This window comes from Corvus hawaiiensis, chromosome 3 (genome assembly GCF_020740725.1).
Source record: "Corvus hawaiiensis isolate bCorHaw1 chromosome 3, bCorHaw1.pri.cur, whole genome shotgun sequence".
Classification (NCBI taxonomy): Eukaryota; Metazoa; Chordata; class Aves; order Passeriformes; family Corvidae; genus Corvus; species Corvus hawaiiensis.
The window spans coordinates 46583998-46606766 of NC_063215.1; the positions used below are offsets into that span (position 1 = coordinate 46583998).

Below are 22769 nucleotides of genomic sequence, written 5' to 3' on the forward strand. Positions count from 1 at the left end.
CAAGGGGGTTGGGGGAAAACAAATCACAGAAAACACAGATATTGGGGTGGGGGAGAGTGCCTATGTAACAATAGTTTATTGAAAAGAAAAAAAATAGATCAAAGAAACTTCCATCTAAGCCTTCTTCCCCTCCAGACAGGGGGAGCACAAAACTAAACCTACAGCTCAAATTACGATAGGTATCCTCTGGAAAAATCCGTGGGTTTCCTGAAGAAATCCATGCCCCTGCCTCCCCCTGCTGATCGCGGCCGGGAACTGCGCCTGCTCCTTAAGAAAAGCCCCTTCTCTTCCACTACAGCTCAAGGGTTTTCCCACTCACACACACTTGCCAGTTATTTAACTACTTAATTTACTACTAATCAACCATTGTCAACGTTTGGTGGGAGGAGGAGGCAGAATTTTAAATCGTGTTACACAAAATACCCATGAGAAAATCTCATTTTTGTAACTTCTTTCTTTTAGCTACACTTACCTACTTCAACAAGCAGCATTTATCAGCCCTAAATCTAATTCATGGTGCCTCCCTCTATAACTGCAGTCACAGCACCCTGCACCCATCCTTGAGCTGGGCCAGGAGGAGCAGGGCCAGTCGCACTGCATCACCCTCCTCGCTGCCCAGCCAAGTCCCATTTTTACCCCTTGGAAGTGCTACAAGCCCTGAAGGTATTTGCACCACCTCTGGTTTGGAAGGACAACCAGGGTCTGCAGTTGCCTCCTCTGGCCTAGAACAAGGGGCTACAAAAAGGAGCACGACAGCAAAAGGGCAGAAACAAATCTGTTCAGGCTGAAAGAGCAGTAGCTGCTTCCCAGTTTTGCTTGGGTCACTACTGCACAGGGAGTGCAGCAGGAAAGCAGCTTTTATTTCCAGAACTTTTTTTTTGTTCTTCAGTTACTAGCCCAGAGTTTCAGAAGACTTAGGTAGAAAATTGGCTAAATTGCTTCCTAAATGCTATCAAAAAGTGAGGCTTACACAACAGTGAGTGCAAAACGCTGCTTCTTCCTGTAGTTTTACCCATCCTGGTACCTGTTATTCAGGAGGCAATTGATCTATGTTTGAATGACCATGCATACTGTTAACAAAAAATAGTTATTAATGGACACACCATGCAACAGAAGACCAACAACTCAATAATGCTGGGAAGCTGCAGTTGAGTTGCTTTAATTGTGTGAAGCTCTTCTCCGTGGCCCCACTCTACATCTATCTTGGGAGGTGGTGTAAAGCCATGCACAACTACATAGCTGGTATTTCCATGAGAGAAAGTATCAGCATGTCTTTCTCACATTATCAAGATTTCCAATACCGCCAATTTTTCTCCTCACATTATTCTACAAAGTTACCTTGACTATACAAGGGACACACCTTTGAAGTATTAGATTTAGCCTTTGCTGGCTTGACAGAATTATCCCTGGTTTGCAGACTTAAAGTGTTATCCCAGCTGTCACCTTCAATCTTCAAGAAGAAACCAGTTCAGTATTCAGACCAGGGACATGATTTTTTTTTTTTTTTTTAAATAATTTCAATGCATTCACATCTTGCCAGTATATACCTTGACTGTTAACAGCAAAATTTAGGGATCAGTGGTCAGAGCACAAGCCCAACACATCCAGAATACTCTAATTATCAATTTTACCTCCTGACTATCGCCACTCCCCTACTTTTAACTACTGCAGACTTTCACTATGAGTTGTTCTGGCAGAACAATGTCATCTTAGGATTCAATTTGCCTACTTGCTTTAGAAAGAGTCACCAGACTCTTTATCATAATTTCTCTGATCAGTGCAGTATTTGGCTCAAAAGCCTACAGAATATAACTAGAGCTTCTGTGTTATTTCTCTACTGTATTTTGCAAGTTAAAACTGGAGTTAAAAGGCATCAAGTGTACAAGCCATTTAATTTAAACCTAGCCTTCCTTCTTGAGTTTGAACACCTGACACTTGGTTTACAAGTTTTCTTCTGCACAATGCACTTCAGAAGTACTTTGAAAGATACCATAACCCCATTAGAACATCTTCAAATTTTATTTGCATCTATTGTAATTACAAAGAATATAACAATATAAATCTGCACTTAAAGTGACAACCCTTTCTAACAAACAAGGTCACAAATTACTGTGCACCTAATTCTGGCTTTGGGCAATTTTTATAGGATGGAAATTTTCCTGCATGAGAATTTGTCACATTTTACAGCATTGTATTTTCATAGCTCAATACACAGGAACAGAAATATGTCTATTCCTACTTGCAGAACACTCGTAAGTATTTCTGAGGTATAGAAATGCAACATTTCATCTGTTTTATTGAGAGGAGGAAAAGGAAGAATCCATCCATGGCTTTTGTCAAGTCTCACAGAATACACTAAGCCCTGATGCTCTCCTCCCTGAATTTATTCTCGAATTAGACTTGATTATTTTTTCTTTAACAGGAGTAGGAACAGAATCACTGTCTTGTTTACAACCTTGCAGAAGACTGGGGTAGGAAAAAAACCCAAACCAACAACTTCAGACAAAGATGCACGCTATTACAAATGCAAACAGCCATCCAATTGTCCAGTTTATTGATGGGAATTCAAAACTGATACAAAACATGCCCTCTCTGCACGTTGTATTTTACCCTTAAAATGTTTCTGACGCTGTCAGGTAGATTCAGAATTAAGAATATACTTCGGCTTTCAGCATGTACCTTTTATAAAGGTATTACACAAAAGCCACTAACATAACATGTGGTCCCAAAATTACTTAGAGACATTCTGTTTATCAAAAGACTCAGATCTCCTGCTGATCTGATGAAATAAAGGCTTAAAAATGTTTTAAGCCATTAATAAGTATCTTATGGCAGAGTCAAGAAAGTTTATGATTTCCATTATAATCTCGGGCATAAAAAGGCAACAGTCCTAAAAAAGCAGCCCTCCAGAATACATGGAATGTGGCAATGGATATGATGCCAATTTGTAATGATCAAGTTAAGTAAAACAGATTCTTAAAGCTATGAATGATGTGAGCAGTATCACAGCAAAATAGTTAATGAATACCACAGAACCAATCAAGTTTGAAAGTTGAGCAAATGTTGCTTCAATCAACAGAGATTTGTAATGTTAAATATACCAAAACATTTTCTAAAATAAATTCCTAATGCAGAAAAATTGATTGAAAGTTTGCTCCTAGCTAATAGTACCTTTTATTTAAATTGGACCCTAAACTGATCAGACAATACATAGCCCACACTTTCGGACATTTATAATAAAAAAGCTTTTATTTTCAATTGAAACAAATGCACCATCCTGCACTTTGAAGGCTATAATGAGCCATAAGCATATTCCAAGGTGTATCAACGATAACAGATTTGTTTCACCTCCACTGAGAAGTTACATAATGCACTCTTAATTGGTAAAGAAAATTTAAACTCAGCCTTCTCAAAGCTTCTGTACTGTGTTTCTTGGTTAATTGTACAAGTTCCACAGTCAGACCGAGAGCTTGCAGTGTGTGCAGATATTGTAGTCAATCGATAGTATGTTTAATCGTCATCTTCCTCCTCTTCCTCTTCCTCCTCAAAACTGTCTTCAAAGCCCTCACTGTCTTCCTGGTCCTCATCACCTTCTATTGCTGTATCCCATTGTGGGTGATTTTCTGGCACTGGTTTTGCTTCGTGAACTTCCAGCTGTAATTGGATAAGGAAAAAGAAGAGAGGGGAAAAACAGGTTACAGACAATAAACAGCAACTTGGGAAAACAAACAAATCAACACACCCAAAACAAACAAGCAAACCACAAAATAACAGTTAAAAAAACCAACCAAATAGCAAAACAAATCCCATCCCAATTCCCAAACCAAAAACAAAACCAGGAACTGCTTCCAGAAATAAGGCATGCCAGATTTTTCCCATTAACTGGATGAATCTAGGACTAAGGAAAGGCAGTGAAATAGCAAGGCAAACCTCAAGGTATAAAAAGCCACAGCCAACCCATACTGCAGAAACTGAATAAACATTAGAAAAACATGAATTAAAATACACACACACGGGAATTATCACAAATTTTAGTCCCGTTTAATCCATTATAAAACTACCACTACTGACATTAGGTAGAAACCACTTGCAAGTCCATCCTTCCCACTTGTTTTAAAATGAGGACAGGTTAATTCTTATAAACAGGACTTCTGGTTTTGTAATAACCATTTGGAGTAGCTTTTGATGTAATACAAATATATAACACAGTCAAACATCACCTTCAATGGTTTAATCTGGTCCAATCCCATATATGAATCCGATCTTAAATAAACTGTGTACTGATAGTTTCCAGGCTTGCCTGGTGCTGGGAACTTCAGCTCTACCTGCAAAAGAGATTTCATACTTTAAGTTCTTACTGCTTTCAAATGACACATTGAAACAAGTACCTGAGTCTTCCAATGAACAATAAACACTACTACAGAATAATAGAAAGTTTTCGTTTCTTACTAGGGACACTTCTTTGAAGATCTCTATGTAATAAAACACCTGCAGAAGAGAGTCACAATACCCAGACACAATACCTCCCACAAAAGCTGAATAATCACTGAGTCACTCAATCATTGATTTTTTTCCTGAATTAGGCCAAGTAAGTACATTAAGTACACAATTTCACCCTGCTGTATGCTAAACCTCAAAAACCCAAACAAGTTAAAATATTTAGTCTGCTAAAAGTATTATCTTAACTCTGCTGTTATTTGAAATTGAACATAATATCTGGTTTGGAAGAACAAATACATTAGGTCCTAATTTTTCAGAAAAGTAGCAAGAAGAACACTGCCAAAGGTTACAGGTTCAGTAAAGTCCATAAGAGCCAAAGCTAATTAATTTGTAACAGTCTCTGCTGTACAGAAAGAAAACACTTAATATTTCTAATGATTTGAATAAATTCAGGAATTTCACTGTGTATGAATACTGGTTTTCATCATCTTTTGATATCAGGGGAAAAAAAAAAAGCCAACATATTCCACAAAGAAACTTCAAAGTTGTCTTAAATTACTTTTTCTTTCTCCACTATCAATTTTCACAGTTAAAAGGAACTTCTCTACTTTTATCAGCAGAATAAAATTTGTTTTCCATCTTAAGAGATAAGTACAAAAAAAATTAAAATCGACATGTATTTGCATACCATAGACCATATTTGCATACCATACTTCAACGGAGTTCTGTAATACCCCAAAAAGAAAACACTCCAAGTACTTTACCTCTTCTTTATCTTTTAGTGTACAAACGTGATATGGCATACATATTAACATCTGCTCCTTCCGATCTGCAATATACAGCCACCACCATTCTTGCTTTTCCTTTCATAAAGGGAAAAAAAAAACAAAAGTAAAAAACCACCAGGATTACTGAAGTCATAGAAAAAGATGGTCTTTGTAATACAGACAGAAAGGAAAAGTTTGTGTCTGGTGGCTTTTTTAAACTCTTGGATGTGCATGAATAAAATTACATGGTGTATACTGCACACTAAAAGCAAACAGGTTATCACAAGTGACTTCTGGTCTCCAAAGGCTTCATTCCATGTATTCAACTTAAGTTACCCTGTGGGACATGGAACCATCCTGAAGAATTGTGTCCACTAAGGATTAATGAGCAACTTAAAGATAAAACAACCTTAGGTCCTTCAACAGAAATCCAACCTGGATAAAAAGCTGAGCATATAAAGCAAGGAAAGTGTAAAGACAGATAAAGAACTCTTCACAGAAGAGTCTTTTTCAGGCAAGTATGCCCTGTCCCACTGCTCCCCCATCCCCCAGAAATTAAAATGACATTTGAACACACAGAGATTTCACTTCAAGGAAGTGACTCAGTATCAGTCAATATTGATTTGTATTTGTAAAGGATGCCCAACAACTGTCCCCTATCACACACAGTTGGGAAGCAAATGCTGTTAACATACAGAATTTGAAGAATTTTTGTCTCTACTGGAAGAGTTAAAAGTTCAGTAGTTTTAGATTTTTTTAACACTGCAGAAGCCAGTGTTTGGTGATCTGAGATTTAAATCATGCATGTTTAAAAATTTAAAAAGCCAAATTAACTTCTTTTTTCTTTTGAAGTGACTAATTATTATACTATCACAATCTCACTGAAATATTCAACTATTTACAACAGCAAAACACTCACACCAACAACTAAAAACACCAATTAGCACTCCTGAGTCCCATGACAGAGAAATGTAAAATTATCTGAACATGTTAAATGCCCATTTTGAAGTGTATAAAAGCAAAAGCATCACAGTGAAGCAACAGCATTCCCTTGTGTTTTTGGAACGGGCACAGAGAATAGGATAAAAACCTATTCATATACTATTTAGGACCAGAATGTGTAGAATTCTAAATCCTTTTTACAACTATTCCAAGTGATTTTCTTTAAGAAAAAACATCCCACGTGATTACAAGGCATAAGTTACTTTATCTTTAAGTTTCCACAGTAAATATATTGTCAATCTTCTTGACAGCAGTAGCAAAGAAGACTCTTATGCAGTCAAAGTGTTTATTTCGTAGCCAAGAGGCCTCTAGGAATAGAAAGATGAACAGTATAAATAGCACAGATGAACAAGAGCTACAGAAGCAAGATCCATTACAGAAATGTCTAATCACCATTTTAAGCCTATAAGGACTGTGACCATAATAAAAAGGACCTGCAGTTGTATCAATATGTCATTTTTGATTTTACCAAAACACTGTGCTGACTTACTATACATTGTTCTTAAAAAACAATAAAAATTCCTTGCCCTTGAGAGTGATGGAAACAGACAAAGATCAAAACCATCAAGTGGCTTTTCACAAAAGCTAGTAAAAATAACAGCCAAGTGGGGAAGCAATATCAGTGCTAATGATAATCACTGATCTAATGCTCAAAGGATGCTACAGAGTTAACTCTTTGGAAGTAAAGCTCCTGACCCCAAAGTGCCATCACTTTTTTACAGAAAGGACAATTGTGCAGGACTGTCATTTTCGTCTTGCTTATTGGGTGGAATTTAAAGTTTATGCCTGTGAGAATCTGGCAAACTAACAGGCAAGTGGGCAAAATGCCCTTTAACAGATGGGTGCAAGGTTTGGCATGCCAGGGAACCAGTATGTTCATGAAATTGGAACACCAAGGCCAGTTTCTACCTAAAAAATGTCAAAACTACAATCTGTGCAGTTTCTGGATCCATGGATGCAGGAGCAGAAGATAATTATTTAGGAACCTGCATACATTAAAGACACATCTCTGGCAGAGCAACCAACTGCCCCAAAACTCGGATGAAACAGCATTAAGGCTGCCTCCTGAGAACAGGTGTATTATGCTCAGCTACCCTCAAACATCTGTATATTCTGGAATACAGCATATTATCTCTATTTTTGCATCTCTGAACTGGCCATGACCACAGTACAAATAATACTCTAAATAATAGATGGAACAAAACCAAACCAGAGTACAATGGATTTTGTTCTTCAGATGTAGCAGATCAACTCTATCTGAACATGCTCCAATCACAGCTACAGCACTAAATACAGCTGCATTCAACTTTTACGAAATCAGTGAAGAAAAGTTGGACAATTTACAACTGCAGTACCATGAGAGGATATGTGTGTATCTTTCAAGTTCAAGCATTCAGATCAGCCCTAGATTTCTTTTTAGCAGCAAGCTGTATTTAGGTTTTATCATAAAACCCATATGTAGCTTAGTTACACACAGCTGAAGCTTATGCAGCTTTATACAGAGTAAGTATAAGCAAAGTCTCTGAAGGGACCCTTACCTCAGTAAAAGAGAAATACAAATAGTCAGCACCCCTGAGGCACTGGGCATGGTGCTTATTGTCTGTGAGCTTCAACTGATGACCAAAGCCAGCTGCCTTCGCAGCAAGGAGGTATCAAGACTCTGCAGCACATGTGACATGATCTAAGGCAGGCAGAAGAGCAGAATGCCAGTACACCTTTCCATGTTATGCTGGTGTACTGCTGGAAGCTGTATTGAGAGATGGGAGCGCACCTAACTGCCAGGAAAATACAGCTTTAAGTGCAGCCATTACAAAGCTAGGTGTCAGCTAAGGCCTTCAGGAAGACAATTTATTTGCCCTCTGGGACCTTAGCAACAACTCCTGCTTCCCACAACTTGCTTTTTAATGCTGCTAGCAGGTAAAACAAGCAGGAACAATGTGATCACAAGCATGTGGACAGTGGAGTATGTTTGCACATGCAACAAGCTGTACAAGGTATAGACATAAAGAGCCCTGGGGAGTGAGAAGAAGGAGCAAATATACACAGCACCTTCCTTTTTAAGTCATGCTTTACTCTTCTTTCCCACCTTAGTTGTCTTCTTTAAACCACAAGAGAAAGAACAAGCCTTGCATCCCACCCCCCTTATTGGAGATAGACAACAACAGAGAAGAGATCCTAGATTAGTTCCTTAGACTGCAAGGAAGCAAAGGAAACCTCTGAACCATTGGCCAGGAAAGAAAACGTGGCCAAATACTCCTTCCTCCTGGTTCCAATCTGGTCACCCCCAAGGACTTAACTTATTTGCTCAGAACACAAACCCTCCACTTGGACAAATCCCATCTTTTTCATAGTTCCACTGCTGTTACAGAGTTCTCAGACAACTACTGAGTGGCTAGCTGCTAATGCAAGTAAAAACTGGTATCTCAGAACATACTTTCAACACCAAAGGCTGCTGTAAAGACACCTCAGCCCATACTGAGTCACCACTCTCAAATACATCCCTTCCTCTGATACTCATCCACATCTGAACTTATATTTTCGAGCTCTATAGCAAAGACTGTTCCACAGCTGGCTTCTGCCACTTCCAGACTATGCTGTGGTGTAAAGAGACAGCTTTGCCAACCAACCCCATCTTCCACAGCTGCACACTGTGCAGCCACCACACTGCTGTGTTCAGAAGTCAGCCAGCAAGCCAAAACTATCCGCTGATCCAAATGAGTCTCAAACTCTCCGGTCGTTACTCATAACACAGGAGGGGTCAGGACCTCCCCCAGTCACAGGCACTTGGAGTTAGATGTAGAGTTAAAAACACCCCAACATTTCACCTTACGTTTTATACAGGTTTGCAAGTCTCTGGGAACTGGGTAGAAAAAATAATGAAGAAAAAGCTTTTAGAAAAGTATCTGAAAGTGTTTAATTTTGTAAGTTAAGACTTTATAAAATTAATACTAGATCTTTTTTCCAAGCATGAAGCTTTTTAAAAAGCCCAATATTTACAGTAAAAATACAAAAAGATCAATTAATTTATATTATTATTAATTTTCATGTTTCACAACTGTAATGTTTTTTATTACTGACCTCAGGAAAAAAAAGACTGTAAACAGGATGTGTTATCTTTGACTTCGTTTCAAGAAGGGCTCGTTCCTTTCTCTGTATACTTTGCTGTAATTCTTGCCACTCCTGTCAAAGATAAGGTTAAAGAATGACTGTGCACTAACCATCTTTTGCATTAAAGACAGAAAATGGGCCATGAAAATGGAACATGTGACAAGTTCTTGTGCAATACTAAACATTATAAAGGGAAAAAGCAGATCCGTGGGGCTCACACACATTCTTCAAAACTCAATTCTGCAGCACTCCCTATAAACACTCTCTATCTCAGCCATAAGAGTCCTAATTACAAGTTTGATGATTCCTTTCCCATCAGGAGCTTAATCTCACCCTGTATGGGCCATTCAGCTGTCACTCAAGTCTTGTACTGAAAGACCTGTGGTGCAGAAATCATCTACCACCACGGTGTTTCGCTCTCAATTACTATTACGGTTTCAAACAACTAACTTGACAGTTACTAGAGTTCAGTAAGCACCTGTGCAAACAGTTTGCTCAACTACTGCATGCTTAGTATGCATTATGCAGCATGCAAAAGCCACTGCCTGTAAAGAACACATTTCAAGGGAGAGACTTTAAGTCACAAATCTGCAGCAGCTAGTAATCAAATTAAGCTGAAAGAAATATTGCAGTTTTCTCCTGAAGTTCAGCCATTTTTCTCATGTCATTTCTAAGTTTTCCGACTATGCTGCAAAAATCTTCGCTACTCACTCTGAAACAAACTTGCAATGACAAAGCTCTTATACCAGAATGAGGTCTGAAAACCTCTGGAGAATTGATATTACTACTTCATCCTAGTGTTGCCTAGCCTGAGGGGATGCTAGAGGATTAAAATGCATTTTCTCTCAACCCCACAGGCAACATTACCCTTCAAGAAAAAGTAAGGCTTACAGCTTCATCATCTTTGTTTTGCTTCTCATCTTGCTCTCGGTCAGAGTCTCTGTCGCTTCCATCATCTTTTTCACTTTGAGAGTCCCTGTTTGTTTCTTCTTCTTCGGATTCACTTCCTTTATCCGAGACCTCCTCCTCCTCTTCCTTCACAACAACTTCCTAATGGGAAAGAAAAAAAAAAACCCAACACCTCTAACTTAGTTTGTCTGCATTACTGTAGTACGCAGAATTCAGAGCACCTGCCTTAAGGTCGCACGATCTACAGTCTTCTTGTGTCACAGAGTTATGTCTGCAGTTAAGATTAATCCTTTTCACCTCATTTGCTAAGAGAAGGAAGGAAGCAACTTTCCTTCTCCATATGGCACTTGCAACAGGAATAGGAAAAAACAGTATTTGATTCCCAGATTGGATGCCCCATCCCTGCAAGTGTTCAAGGCCAGACTGGATGGGCCCTGGGCAAACTGATCTAGTGAGTGGCATCGCTGCCCACGGCAGAGGGGCTGGAACGAAATGATCTTTAACGAATGATCTTTCAACCCAAATCATTCTATGACTCTGGAACTGCATTTCATAAAGTCTTACGAAAATCACAGAGAACTTAAGAAAGTACCTACAACACAGCCCATAAGGTGGAGAAAACACCATAAAGTGGGAGCATAAAGTTACTAAAGATACTTAATTTATCACAAGAAAGTCTCATTTTGGTTTTTATCTTCAAAGAAAAAGCAGAACTTACAGAACAATTCACCTCCCAGAAGGCAGCATAACAAGAACTAATAATAAGAAGGGACTATAAAGCCAAATTTCTAAAAGAGTTGAGCAACTTTCAGCAGGTCACTGCAAATGTTACCATGGTGGCTCCCTGATTACTTCACCGGAAATTTTTAAATGTAAAGAAAACAAATGCTATTTTAGAAGACACACTTCACAAAAGCATAAACTGAAATGTAAGACACAGATACAAACCCCCCCCCCCCCAATGAGATTACAAGTGATAAACTGAATAAAATTATAAATATCATTGAATCTATGAGCTACCCCATTAGCTTGTTTTTGCTTCTGCTGTTTTGGTGGTTGTAATGAAGGTGGCACAGGTTTCTTTTTCAATGGCTTCTTCTTCTTTGATTTTGAAGCTTTCTTGGTTCCTTTATTCTTTTGTTGCCATCCTTTGCTCTTAACTTTGCTGGCATCTCCTTGCTGCAGGAAAGCAGTATTAAAATATTTATTCTGTTCATAAAATTTCAGTCATTCAACTGTACTTTAAGCATTTTAAGCTGAGAACCAAAATTAGAAAGCACAGCTCAAAGGACACTTCAGTAGGCATTTCTGAAAAAAATACTTGAGAAGTGCACAATTAGTAATTCAAGATGTGAAAGAAAGGTCTCTTTAATTAGCAAGAGGAACATTCACTCTTCACTTACCCCATCTTCTGTTGGTTGCTCTTCTGCTGCACATATAGACTGCTCCTTTTCAAACACATCCTGGTTAGAGAAAGATGTGAAAACTACTAATGCATCTCTGTACCAAAAGAGCAAATTATTATTTCATATTTGAACTTAAACTAAATCACCTTGATCAGGTCTGAATATTTCACTCATTATGGCAAATTCTTTTATCAGTGACAGACACAACAGGGGATTAACAGATCAAAATTAAACACTTTCAAACATTTGGTCTCAGATTTTTCCATCACTAGTACTACAAAGAAATTTAGTAGCAACATGTCATCTTGTTCCTAAGAATCTACTTGTTTTATAAAGCACAGAAATCCTGTATCACAAAAGCAAGCAGTAGTAAAATGCTAATTCTGTTCCAGTTGTCAGAGCATTAAAAACTTCAACAGCCGCTCTGCTACTCAGGGACACAGAACAACAAATCAAACCAGAAATGTGAAACGTTAGGACACAACACAATGTTAGGATTCTGTAAAATAGAACATCTCTATGTAAATGGAATTTTTAATGCATTTCTTTCTTCAAAATATACTATATGCCATTAAAAAAAACCCACCCAAACAAAACAGTCACAAGGAGCTGTCTTACATAAAGAGGGCAAATAGGAAATACCACCACAAAAAAAGTGCATCATACAAAAGGCTAGCTCTAGTTTTACAGTCATGTGTTTCTATGCCAGACTGCCCAGTGGAAGTCACAGGAAACACCTTAAATGAATTTTCTATATGCTGTTAGACATTTTAGTTTCTAAGTACAGTTCAATATCCTCACAATTTTCAGTTTCCTTCATTTTGCAATTCCAGCATATTGATATAGTGCTTTTACTTTCTACCTACTGCACCTTCAGCTACCACAGCATGAGCACATGGAGCTTGTATATACGACTTTCTGCTCAACTGGCTTCAATAGTCTGATCTCCCCTGTAATACTTAGGCTTGTGTGCCTTACCTTAGAGGTGTAATTCAGACCTTCTGTTTAATTAGACAATTATGTCATGAGTACACATGCAAAAATTGACACTGTAGTCTTTGACATATCAAAGTTTGTTTAGGTTCTGTGTATTAAGGTTTTTTGTTCAAAGAAAGCCATTACTGCATTTTAAGCTAGAAAATAAGCACAAGTTAGAAGTTTAACTACTAGGGTGTAGTATTGTTTTGGTTATGCCACATGCTTTCCTACTCAGCAGTCCACTTTCTTCATGTGACACTGGTGTACCTCCTTTATATTAAGTTATACATATTCTGCATTCTGCTGGACTGTGCTTCTTTCAGAGAAGTGCCTAGAACACCCAGGAGATTTGTAACATTATGAGCCCACATAAAGTGAAATCAAGCACTGTCCTGAGGACTTGAGTGAATATTTTATTTTAGTTCAAGAACCAAGTTTCTGAACGTCTCTTTTCCTGTTGTTTACAAACCTCAGAGCAGTATCACTTGACATATTCTGTGACTGTTCCCTAGACAACTGCAATGGGTCAGACTGAACTTTGGTTTTATTCCAGGAAAACCTTCTCATTCCAAAACAAAACCATAAGAATGGATTAAGAGCACAAGTTCTCAATGTCAAATCTTAACCTTACAGTTACGTTTACAAAACAACCAGAAATGCCTGTTTACTACTATATACATGCAGCTACCATGAAAGAACAAGTATTCTTAATACTTACTGCCATGGTCTGTCTTGTTAGTGTGACCAGAACAGTGACAAGAGAACCTACTGTAATGTTGTTGCTGTCTTCATCATCCAAAACTAGTGCAAAAAGAAAAGCAACACATCTATTAGACTTCTTTAAAGCCTTTTCTCCATTAAACATTGCTTCTGCTACTTCTAAATGTAAGCATTCAAATTCCAGAATTTTTAACAAAAAATAATCTCAAAGTATTATTTAATAAGTCTCTTACAACTTCAAATATACTATCAGAACGAGGGCTGGTAATTCAGCAACCTATAAAACCGCAACATTGAGTTTGAAATTTTAATTGCATGAAAGTTAGAAAATTCAAAGTTATAGCTGCTGTGGGAACCATAACCCTGTAATACCATGCATTATATATTAAAGCATTAAACTTCAGAAACATGAAATACCACACATGACCAGAGGGACCCTGTTATATTTGTTTTGGGAATAATAATTTTCATTTTCCTGACTTTCATATGATTAACAACTCATTTTCAATGCCACATTAACAATCATGCATTTAATTATTTTTTAAGGAGAAGGCAAAGAAAAACAAAAGAATAGCAATGATTAGTTTAACTAAAACATCAAACAAACCCCACAGGAGAGCCACTGAGGAGTTTATACCTCCAACCTATAAACTGGAGAATGTCTCAGGTAGGAGAGGAACAGAGTTATGTCCCAGTGTAGACATTTTATTTATTCCCCTCCAGTCCCTCTCTGAGGAAGCAGTTTTACTATTCACTAGTCTTACATATATATTTTATATAATGGCAATACTGAGCTAAACAGAAAAGCATATGCACGGTTTAATCCTCCACACCACACTTGAGTGCAGCTGTGTGACAAATGAAGACTGGAGGCTGGAAATAGTTGTTTGCCAAAATATGGGGAGGTACTCCAAGACTGAATTTTAAGCAGATTAACAAGACTATATACAATCCTATGCTACAATAACAAAGTCCTCTGTTTATTTGTTAAAAAAAAAACAAACACCAAAACCAACATAAATAACATTTAGAAACACCAAGATTAGCAAACATTTGCTTCCTTAACAGATATTTCCTCTAACACTTGCTTCTCACAGGGGACTACACATAAGCCAAATTACAATCAGGCTACCGAAACAAAGCAGATCACATTTTGAATGTGATCATTGCTATCACAATGACAATATAAACTAGAAACAAGAATTAGAACAACCTTTCAAATATCACACATTTACTAGCACTGTTCTTCTACAAACAAAAGGAGACCACAGAACCAATTCACTTCCCACTGCAAGGCTGTCTAACAGGAACTGCTTAACAATATACTTAATTTTCAGAGACGAAGACCATTATACATTCATTGAAATGGTGCACACAAAAGGTAGCTAAGCATAGCTCAGACAAATTCTGCCAGATATAAAAACTATACAAGAATTATCACAAAGGAACTCATGAATATTTAGTCATCAGGATCTCCAACTCAAAAATCTCACAAAGGACTCTACATGCTGGAGAAGGCTGAGCGTAAATTCTAGAATAAGCGTAACTGTTTAAGACAGCTAATAAAAGTGGTATTTCAACAAAAATTCCACATTGCTCATGAAATATTAAAATCAAAAGACGAAATACCAGATAAGCTCCTGTATGAGAAACTACTGCTGGCTTGGGAATCCATGGAATGTTTCAATGTACTTTATCTCCTCAGACTGTAACTCTCATGTACGAGACCCCACCACTCCAAAGAAGTATGCAATTTCCAGGCCACATAAATACATAAATAGCAATGAGTTGTGTTTCAGCATCCTCCAAAAGCTTACTGCCAGCAGACTATTAAAATGTCAGAAGAGTGACATACACAGAACAAAAGGACTTCCCACTCACCCTGTGGTTTTATATCCATAGTGACATATGGAAAGCTGCCAAGGACAGCCATAACTTCTTCATATTTCTTATCTTCTAGGAAGTGCAATAAATTGCGACGATCTGAGCCTTTCAAACTCACCAAATCCTGAATAGTTTTGATTTTATACTGAAATAAAAAAAGAAGAAAGGAAGCCACATGGTAGCACAGAACATAGTCCACAAATAAACTCTTAATAATGCATCATTGGTGTCCCCACATGTTACTAATACATACACACCATTACATTTGTTCATGTTAAAAACCCCACGCTTTGGGAAACTAGCAAGCGTATGTTTTGAGAAACAATAAACCAAAGAGGTTGCACTCAAACCTACTCAACAGCACTGCTTTGAACATTGGTGTGTTCCTTAGTATGTCACCCCTTAGAAATGGTACTTTATAGTTTCTTACAAATTTGTTATTTCAGCCAAGTTTTCCAAGAAGTTGAGCCAAGAAATCTTCCTGGTAGGGTTTTTATTTAGATAGAGTACTTCAGTGCTTTGAGACTTCCATTAGCAGAAACAACCAAATACGAGTTTAGGGATTTTTTTTGTACTGAATTGCAAACAAATCTAAATCCACACATTTTAAGATTTGCAGAGCAGAGCTAAAAGGATAAAACAAACAGATTTGAATACTTGATTACCTCAGCATTATAAATGCATGTACTTTATTAAAAACAATTTCATGCATCCACGTAGACTGATCATACTGCCAGTCTAGGGCACTGTATTTTTGAAGAACTCAATGCATGTGAATCCTGTACAAATTAGCCTAAAAAACTGGTTTCTTCCCTCTTTTATAGCAAAGAGAGGTGGGATTATATCATAGCCAAATTCTTCAGTTTTCTACTTAGTGACAACGCACATGACAAAAAATACATTTAAAATTCCTTATTTTCTCATATGTTCCCTGTAGTTTAAGACTGGATTTTAAAAGTCTTTAATGATACCTGTAAGAGACTCTTTTACGTTATCCAAAGGATATGACCACTTGAATATTTCATGAACTAGCATCTTCTAGAATGTTTATTCTTAGTCTTCACACTAACACAGGAGCATTTAAACACCCCCTAAGGCTGTAGTTAAAGCTAACAAAATTGCCATCAGATAAAAATAATATTTTCAAGATTGATCCATATTAACCACTATAATAGAACTAGCAGAAAAGTCAACAGCTTCCAGTAGAAGGAAATGCTGTTTCTAACCAGGCACTCCCAGAAGATATACTAGACTCGAACGAACAAGCAGGTTTGAATACAAAGACAGCTGGTGAAACAGAATGAAGAAACACATGCAGGTATTCAGACAAGACTACTCTTTTTTGTCCCTAAAGTCTACAGATACCATCACTTACCCGACTACAGTTACGTAGCAAAAGCTTTGTAAGACACAGCCTTTCACACAAAGGATCACAAAACCTGAAATGCTTCCCATAGTAACTGATTATTTTTTTTCTTTTATGAACTCATGTGTGTAAGCTTCCAAAATATATTTTCTATCAAAGTAGATTAAGAACCATGTAAAGCCAAACAACCCTCCCCCACCCCCCCTTCCCCAAAAAGAAAGTCCCAATAGGATATTCCCCACACATTCTGGAAGAATATTAAATAGTAGATAGTACATTGTAATAGGAAAGAAACTGTTCCTATTGTTTGTTAAGTCAACACAGAATGATCTTTTACACTTATTTACACTTACCAGATCTCTGATCTTAATCCCCACCTCCTAACTGAGATGGACTTTAAAGAAACCAAAAGTAGAGAGAACACCTAGGAGTATTGTATTGAATTCCTGAAAAATAAATCTATTTTTATTCTCTTAGTTAATTCATGACCTTGCTTCCTTAGCCGCAGATAGGTAAAAGAAGTAGCAGACAGCATTTTAAGAGGTTACCCAGTATCATTTGTATTTTTATACCTTTTTATGATTGGAAACTCTCCTAAGATTGTCCTCTTCAATGTGAGGCAGCTGTAACAGGGGACACTTGAACTGCTGAAGTCCCTGGACTGTCATCTGGGAAAGCTTCATGCAATTTTCCAAAGATCCCAAAGATGGAGCACGGAACTCCCTTTCTTGGGGAGAATGAAACAAAACACATAATTTTTAATTTTTTTTTCTTTATACTTTTCCAATGTATACTTGTATTACAGAAAACCTTATTTCCAGTCCACAAAGCAAAAGAAAGAGACATCTTTAAATGCTCAGTATAATTAACTGGGCAGCCTTCTTGCTCTCACTCCAGCCACACAGACCAGCAGACATTTTCTTCCCTCTATTTAGGATGTCACAGCTGAACACTAAGGGAGACTTCCATCTAACATTGCCTCAGGGAACAACAACTGCACAATGTATCTATGTAATTATTATAGACAAAAACTCCAATTCAGTTTTAAAAATGCAGCATCAAACCAAACAAAATTTGTATGTTTTATGTATGTGTGTGTCTGTATAACGTGTTTAGCATATCATTTAATATAGTTTATCATTAAACATTAATCTTTTACAACATAATACATTATTTATAATATTTTCATCTTGAGAAATGAACATACTAGGTAGGAGCCTATCACATGCAAGAAAAAACTATATTTATAATTGAAGCTAAGCAGACCATATTATGTTAGAAGGCAGTAAGAAGAGCTGTAAAAATACGAAATGCATGACTTTTATAAATAAACTTAATGGTTAAAAGGGGTGTCTGCGCAAACACCTATTTGACTTTTCTTTTAGAAATTGCCTACAATTCTTTTCATATTCTAAAGTGCAAAAAGGCCTACACTCTCATAATTAAAATGATTATAAGGAGAAAAAGTCTTAGCCAGAACAGAGCAAAAGGAAAAAAAAAAACCAAAAAACCCCACTTAGTAATTTAATACTCATCACATCTGCAAAGAAACGAAAAAGCAAAGCAGACACAAACTGCAACATAAACTGCAACATAATGTTGACAACCATTCATTCATAAATAAAACTTCTCATAAACCCTGTTTAGAGAACTCATTTCAGAATTCCCCTGCAGCTCAAGAGCTGCTGCAAGTCCAGAACTGGCAATGCTTTACCATGAAACAAAAAAATATGTTCAGATCCTCTTCAAAGAGCCAAAAGGAACTTAAGTTACTTAAATCTTTTTCTGAACTTATATGTGGCACATCAAAGAACTGAAAGCCATTTTCAACAGGTATTATGGAAGGCACCTGCAATTTATGATGCCTGCTACTTCATTTAAGAATCCCTATGCTTTCTCCTACACTTTAAAATCTTTTCTGAGAAACAATCAGCCTTTGACTACCTTGACTGTAACAGGTATATTCTGCACATAAACATATAAATGTGTGAACACAAGTATCTTTGGGTACATACACAGATACGTATGTATACAAGTATGTGTATTTGGGACACTACAACAGGGGCACAGAGGTATCTCTCAAGAGATTGATTAGACAAGTGGTCAGAAGGACTGTGGCCACTCTGCTAGGGCTGTGTGACCCAGCTGACCACGCTGTCAAGGCAGTGAGAGATGCAGATAAAAGCAGGATTGCTTACACCTGGGTGAGAAGGCAGACAGGCTATAACCTGCACCTGAACAAAAGGGTACCAAAGCTACAACTGCTAAACACTTACCTTGCATTTTGATAAAAAGCAAGTTTAAATTAATTTTAGAACATTTAACAGAGGAAATACGAAAAGGTAGTAAGTTTGACCAAAAAAACCCCCCCACGAATTTGGTGTCTTCAGTATGTTTGCTGCTTCCTTTACACCACTCACTATCTTGCTGCAAATTTCTAAGCAGCTATGAGGGCATATTAACTGCACATGAAAGATCACTCTTCCCTCTGCTTCACCTGCCCCTTTCCCCTTCAAATTGTCTGTTTCTTCACTAATTACACCAAGCTATAAATATCATCAGCTATCAAATCAAATTACATGGGAGGACATGTGACAATTATATGCAATGCAAAGAGAAATATAACACACAAATGGAACTACCTGGCTAGACAGGTAACTAAGAAAGATGTAACTTCAACCTTTAAAGAAAAAGTAGTAATGGAAAGATTAATGTCCCAACCAAATAACACCACATTTACTTTCCATTTCACCCAGCTTCCACCTCCCCTGTAATTTTCTTGGCTGCTGCTGCTAAGCAAAGTCACAGGATTTTTTTAAGTTAAAAAAACACACTGCAAACCAAGTCAATAAAAGAATCCTAAATAATCTCTGACAAACTGACTTTTGCAGGAAATTCATCTAGAGCTTTGAGACCACAGAGCACTAGTGAGAATAGAAAACAGCCACAGAGCACTAGTGAGAATAGAAAATATTCTCTTTCTTGAAGGATTGACTCATCATCTATATGACAGTAGAAAAATATTTTAAAGTTGGAAAGTATTATTTTGGTTTCCTGAAAAGAACACAGGGTCTTTGTACTCCCTGAGACTGGACCTGAGGACAGCATAGCTTTTAACATCCTCCAAATGCCCCACCATAAAATTAATGCCATTGCTGTACCTATTTTGACAGCTTCTGATTGTCAAATTGCACAATACAAGATGACCTTTAATCTAAGGTTACAAAATTGACCAAAAATACAGAATCATAAAATGCTTTGCATTGACCTCAAATATCATCTAGTTCCAACCCCCTGCCCTGGGTAGGGACACCCTCCACTAGACCAGGTTGCTCAAAGCCTCATTCAACCCAGCCCTGAACTTCCAAGGATGGGGCATCCACAGCTTCTCTGGGAAACCTGTTCCAGTGCCTCCCCACCCTCACCAGCAAAGAATTTCTTATCTAAACCCACCCTCTTTCAGTTTAAACCCAACATATGACATTTAAGTAGTCAATCACAAATTTAAATGCAAATTTTAGTTGCTTGTGAAGGACTGGCATATACCTAGGTCAAGCCACAACCTCTTCATTACACTGCAGCTTCCAACCTGAATTAAGGAATGTGCTTTGACTGGACAGCTGAACTGATGCCCAACTTCTGGAGACACTTACTGGAGCCCATTCCATGTTTTTGGCAGCAAACACTTCACTTGGCAAGGCACCTATCTACTTATCATACTTAAGGATGATCTCAAGGAAGCCATGAAAATAATTTATACTTGCTGGTTCTCAGGTATCAGTTAAATTGCCACAAAAAAATGGATGCAAGCAAGGGATGGCACAAAGCAAAGCTAAGTGCCAAGATTGTGAAGATTCATCTCAAGTATCTCTCTTCAAAAGACCTGATTACAAGGTGAGCATGAATTGCTGTAGACATTAAGCTTATAATGATGCCTTTTCCTAGTCTTAAAATCAAGACTCAAACATGGTTAGAAGGGAAAAAGGGATTTTACCTTGGTATTTATTTTAAGGATCCTTAGGTGCACACGTCCAGGTCGAATGCACCTTAATGCACCCTGCAATGCACACCCCCAAAAAATCTGGTCTAACATTACAGGTTTTACTAATTAGCATCTCTATCAAAAATTCTCCAAGGAGAGGCTCGAGTGAGCCCTCCTCCCCAAGAACCTTCCCCTGGATGGTTCTGTCTTAGTTTACAAAATGTGTTTTGGAGAGGACCTTGGGGTCTGGGGGCATTTTGATCCTTAACTACGAAGCTTCTAAAATGTTTAGTCTCTTAACTTGACAAACAAGTCTAAGAATGTAGGCTAAAAACACTAAGAATACAGAAGTTGTAAAAAAGTATAAAAGGGGTATAAAAGAAAAGGCAAAAAAATCCTCATGGCATCAATAATAATAACAAAAACATTTCAGAATATTTGAAAGGCATAAATGCAGCACAAAATGAGCTTCTCATCCCACCATCAATTCAGGTTTCACAAAGTACAATTTGTCCCCAAAATATTTCTTTAGATAGTATTAACACATGCCATCACCTTTGTACTTTCACAGATCAGGACTGCTGAAAATCTATGACTAATTATAGCATGTGATCATTTTAATTACTGTGTCAAGGTTGATTTAAGTGAAAATTAACCCCAAAACCAACTGCAGTTAAGTTTTAAGCCACTTAAAATTATGGTGACAAATACAAACTTAAGCAAAGCAATCTCTCAAAATTCTCAATACCTAACTTCAATTTCCTTCATCTTAAAAAAACGTAACACAAAACCAAACCAATGCCAGCTTTAAAATTTCCAGTTGTTTCCCAGGGTGAGACAGTTCTCTCTACATGCACAGTCATCAAAAACAGGGTCAATGCATTACATTTGCTAAGCAGTAAGTAGTAAAAGCAGTGACTCCACTTTAGACCAAAGATCAAAATTCTGAAACTGTTTACCTTGAAATCCCCAGTTTCATTATTGTTGGCTGTTAATGGGCAACTGTTGGGTACCACCTTCTCTTTAATACCATGTGCTCAGAGCACTGGCACAGAAGCAAGAGGAAATGTTTGGTTGTTTGGTACAAATTTCTGGGTACTGCCACTTTCAAACTTTGGAAAATAGTTTTGAGAAAAGCTGTTAGAGAAATACCAGACAACTCCCCAACTATACCTATGATACATACCTACTTTTTTTCCAAATCTAGGGAAATAATTTCTACTGTACATAATGACAGCTATAAATTCCCTTCCGCTTTCACGAAATGATTTGAGGCTGGAAGAGATAATGATAATCTCTGGAAATTGTTAGTAGTAGAGCTTGTTCAGATTTGGTTTATAAATAACCATTTCACATGCTAACGGAAAATTAGTTTACACCACTGTATTTCAAAATACTGTTTCCTTTTTTTAGTTTTAATTTAAGCTAAAATCTAAATTTTCTGGAACTTCAAAGCAATTTATTAAGAATACTACATCTATAGATAATCATTTTACTGTCAAATTAAGAAAGTATCTCTCTATATTCAGAACTAGAGAAGAAGAATACAGCTTCCTGAAGGTCATTTAAGTTGCAAAGTATATTATGCACTCTGTTCCATATCCTATTTCAGCTTTTACAAGAAGAACTATAGATGTTCCTCATTTTTCAAAGATTTCCGGTTCTGTTGCATGAAAAAATCTTCTGCCTGTATTATTTTGGTTTCATTATGCACAAGAGAAAACAACTATTTGTTAGTTGACTAATACATACATAGACCATCTTAAAAGGTATTTTTCAGACCCTTGAACTATTTTACAGTATCTCAGAGGTTCAGGTATTTTTTATAAAATACTATCCAAATTTTAAAAATCTAAGCTAGCACACAACATCCTTATCTGCTTATATCCCCTCTCACACTTTATTTTGTTATGTAGCACAATTTCCAGCACCACTTGCAACAGTTCTGGGAAGTACCTTTCCCAAAACCATTCTTACTAGGAGGTTATCAGTGGTCATTAAAGGAGTTTTGGCCTAGTAAAGATCAAACAGTAAGTATTGTTCGATAGCAAAAAAATGGTCACCAGTTTGACATAAAAACATGCCTTGACCATGTTTGGTGCAATAAATGAATGATAACCAAGTCTTTGCTTCCTTACACTGCAAGGAAGCATCTTCTGAGTAATTGCCTTTTTACAGTGAAAAGATAAAAGCTTAAATATTATATT

General features: G+C 37.2%; 1 protein-coding gene across 1 annotated transcript in view; it reads right to left on the minus strand.

Annotated features, from left to right (window-relative positions):
* Positions 1–2529: 2529 nt before the first annotated feature.
* SEC63 (SEC63 homolog, protein translocation regulator) overlaps positions 2530–22769 on the minus strand; it is a 59712-nt gene continuing 39472 nt past the window's right edge. The window contains exons 12-21 of the mRNA XM_048297449.1: positions 17153–17307; positions 15212–15359; positions 13329–13411; positions 11630–11689; positions 11247–11405; positions 10209–10367; positions 9288–9389; positions 5205–5303; positions 4221–4325; positions 2530–3654 (exon numbers count right to left, since the gene is read on the minus strand). Coding sequence (XP_048153406.1) covers positions 3511–3654; positions 4221–4325; positions 5205–5303; positions 9288–9389; positions 10209–10367; positions 11247–11405; positions 11630–11689; positions 13329–13411; positions 15212–15359; positions 17153–17307 — 1214 coding nt within the window. The 3' untranslated portion in view covers positions 2530–3510. The remainder of the gene's footprint in view (positions 3655–4220; positions 4326–5204; positions 5304–9287; positions 9390–10208; positions 10368–11246; positions 11406–11629; positions 11690–13328; positions 13412–15211; positions 15360–17152; positions 17308–22769) is intronic.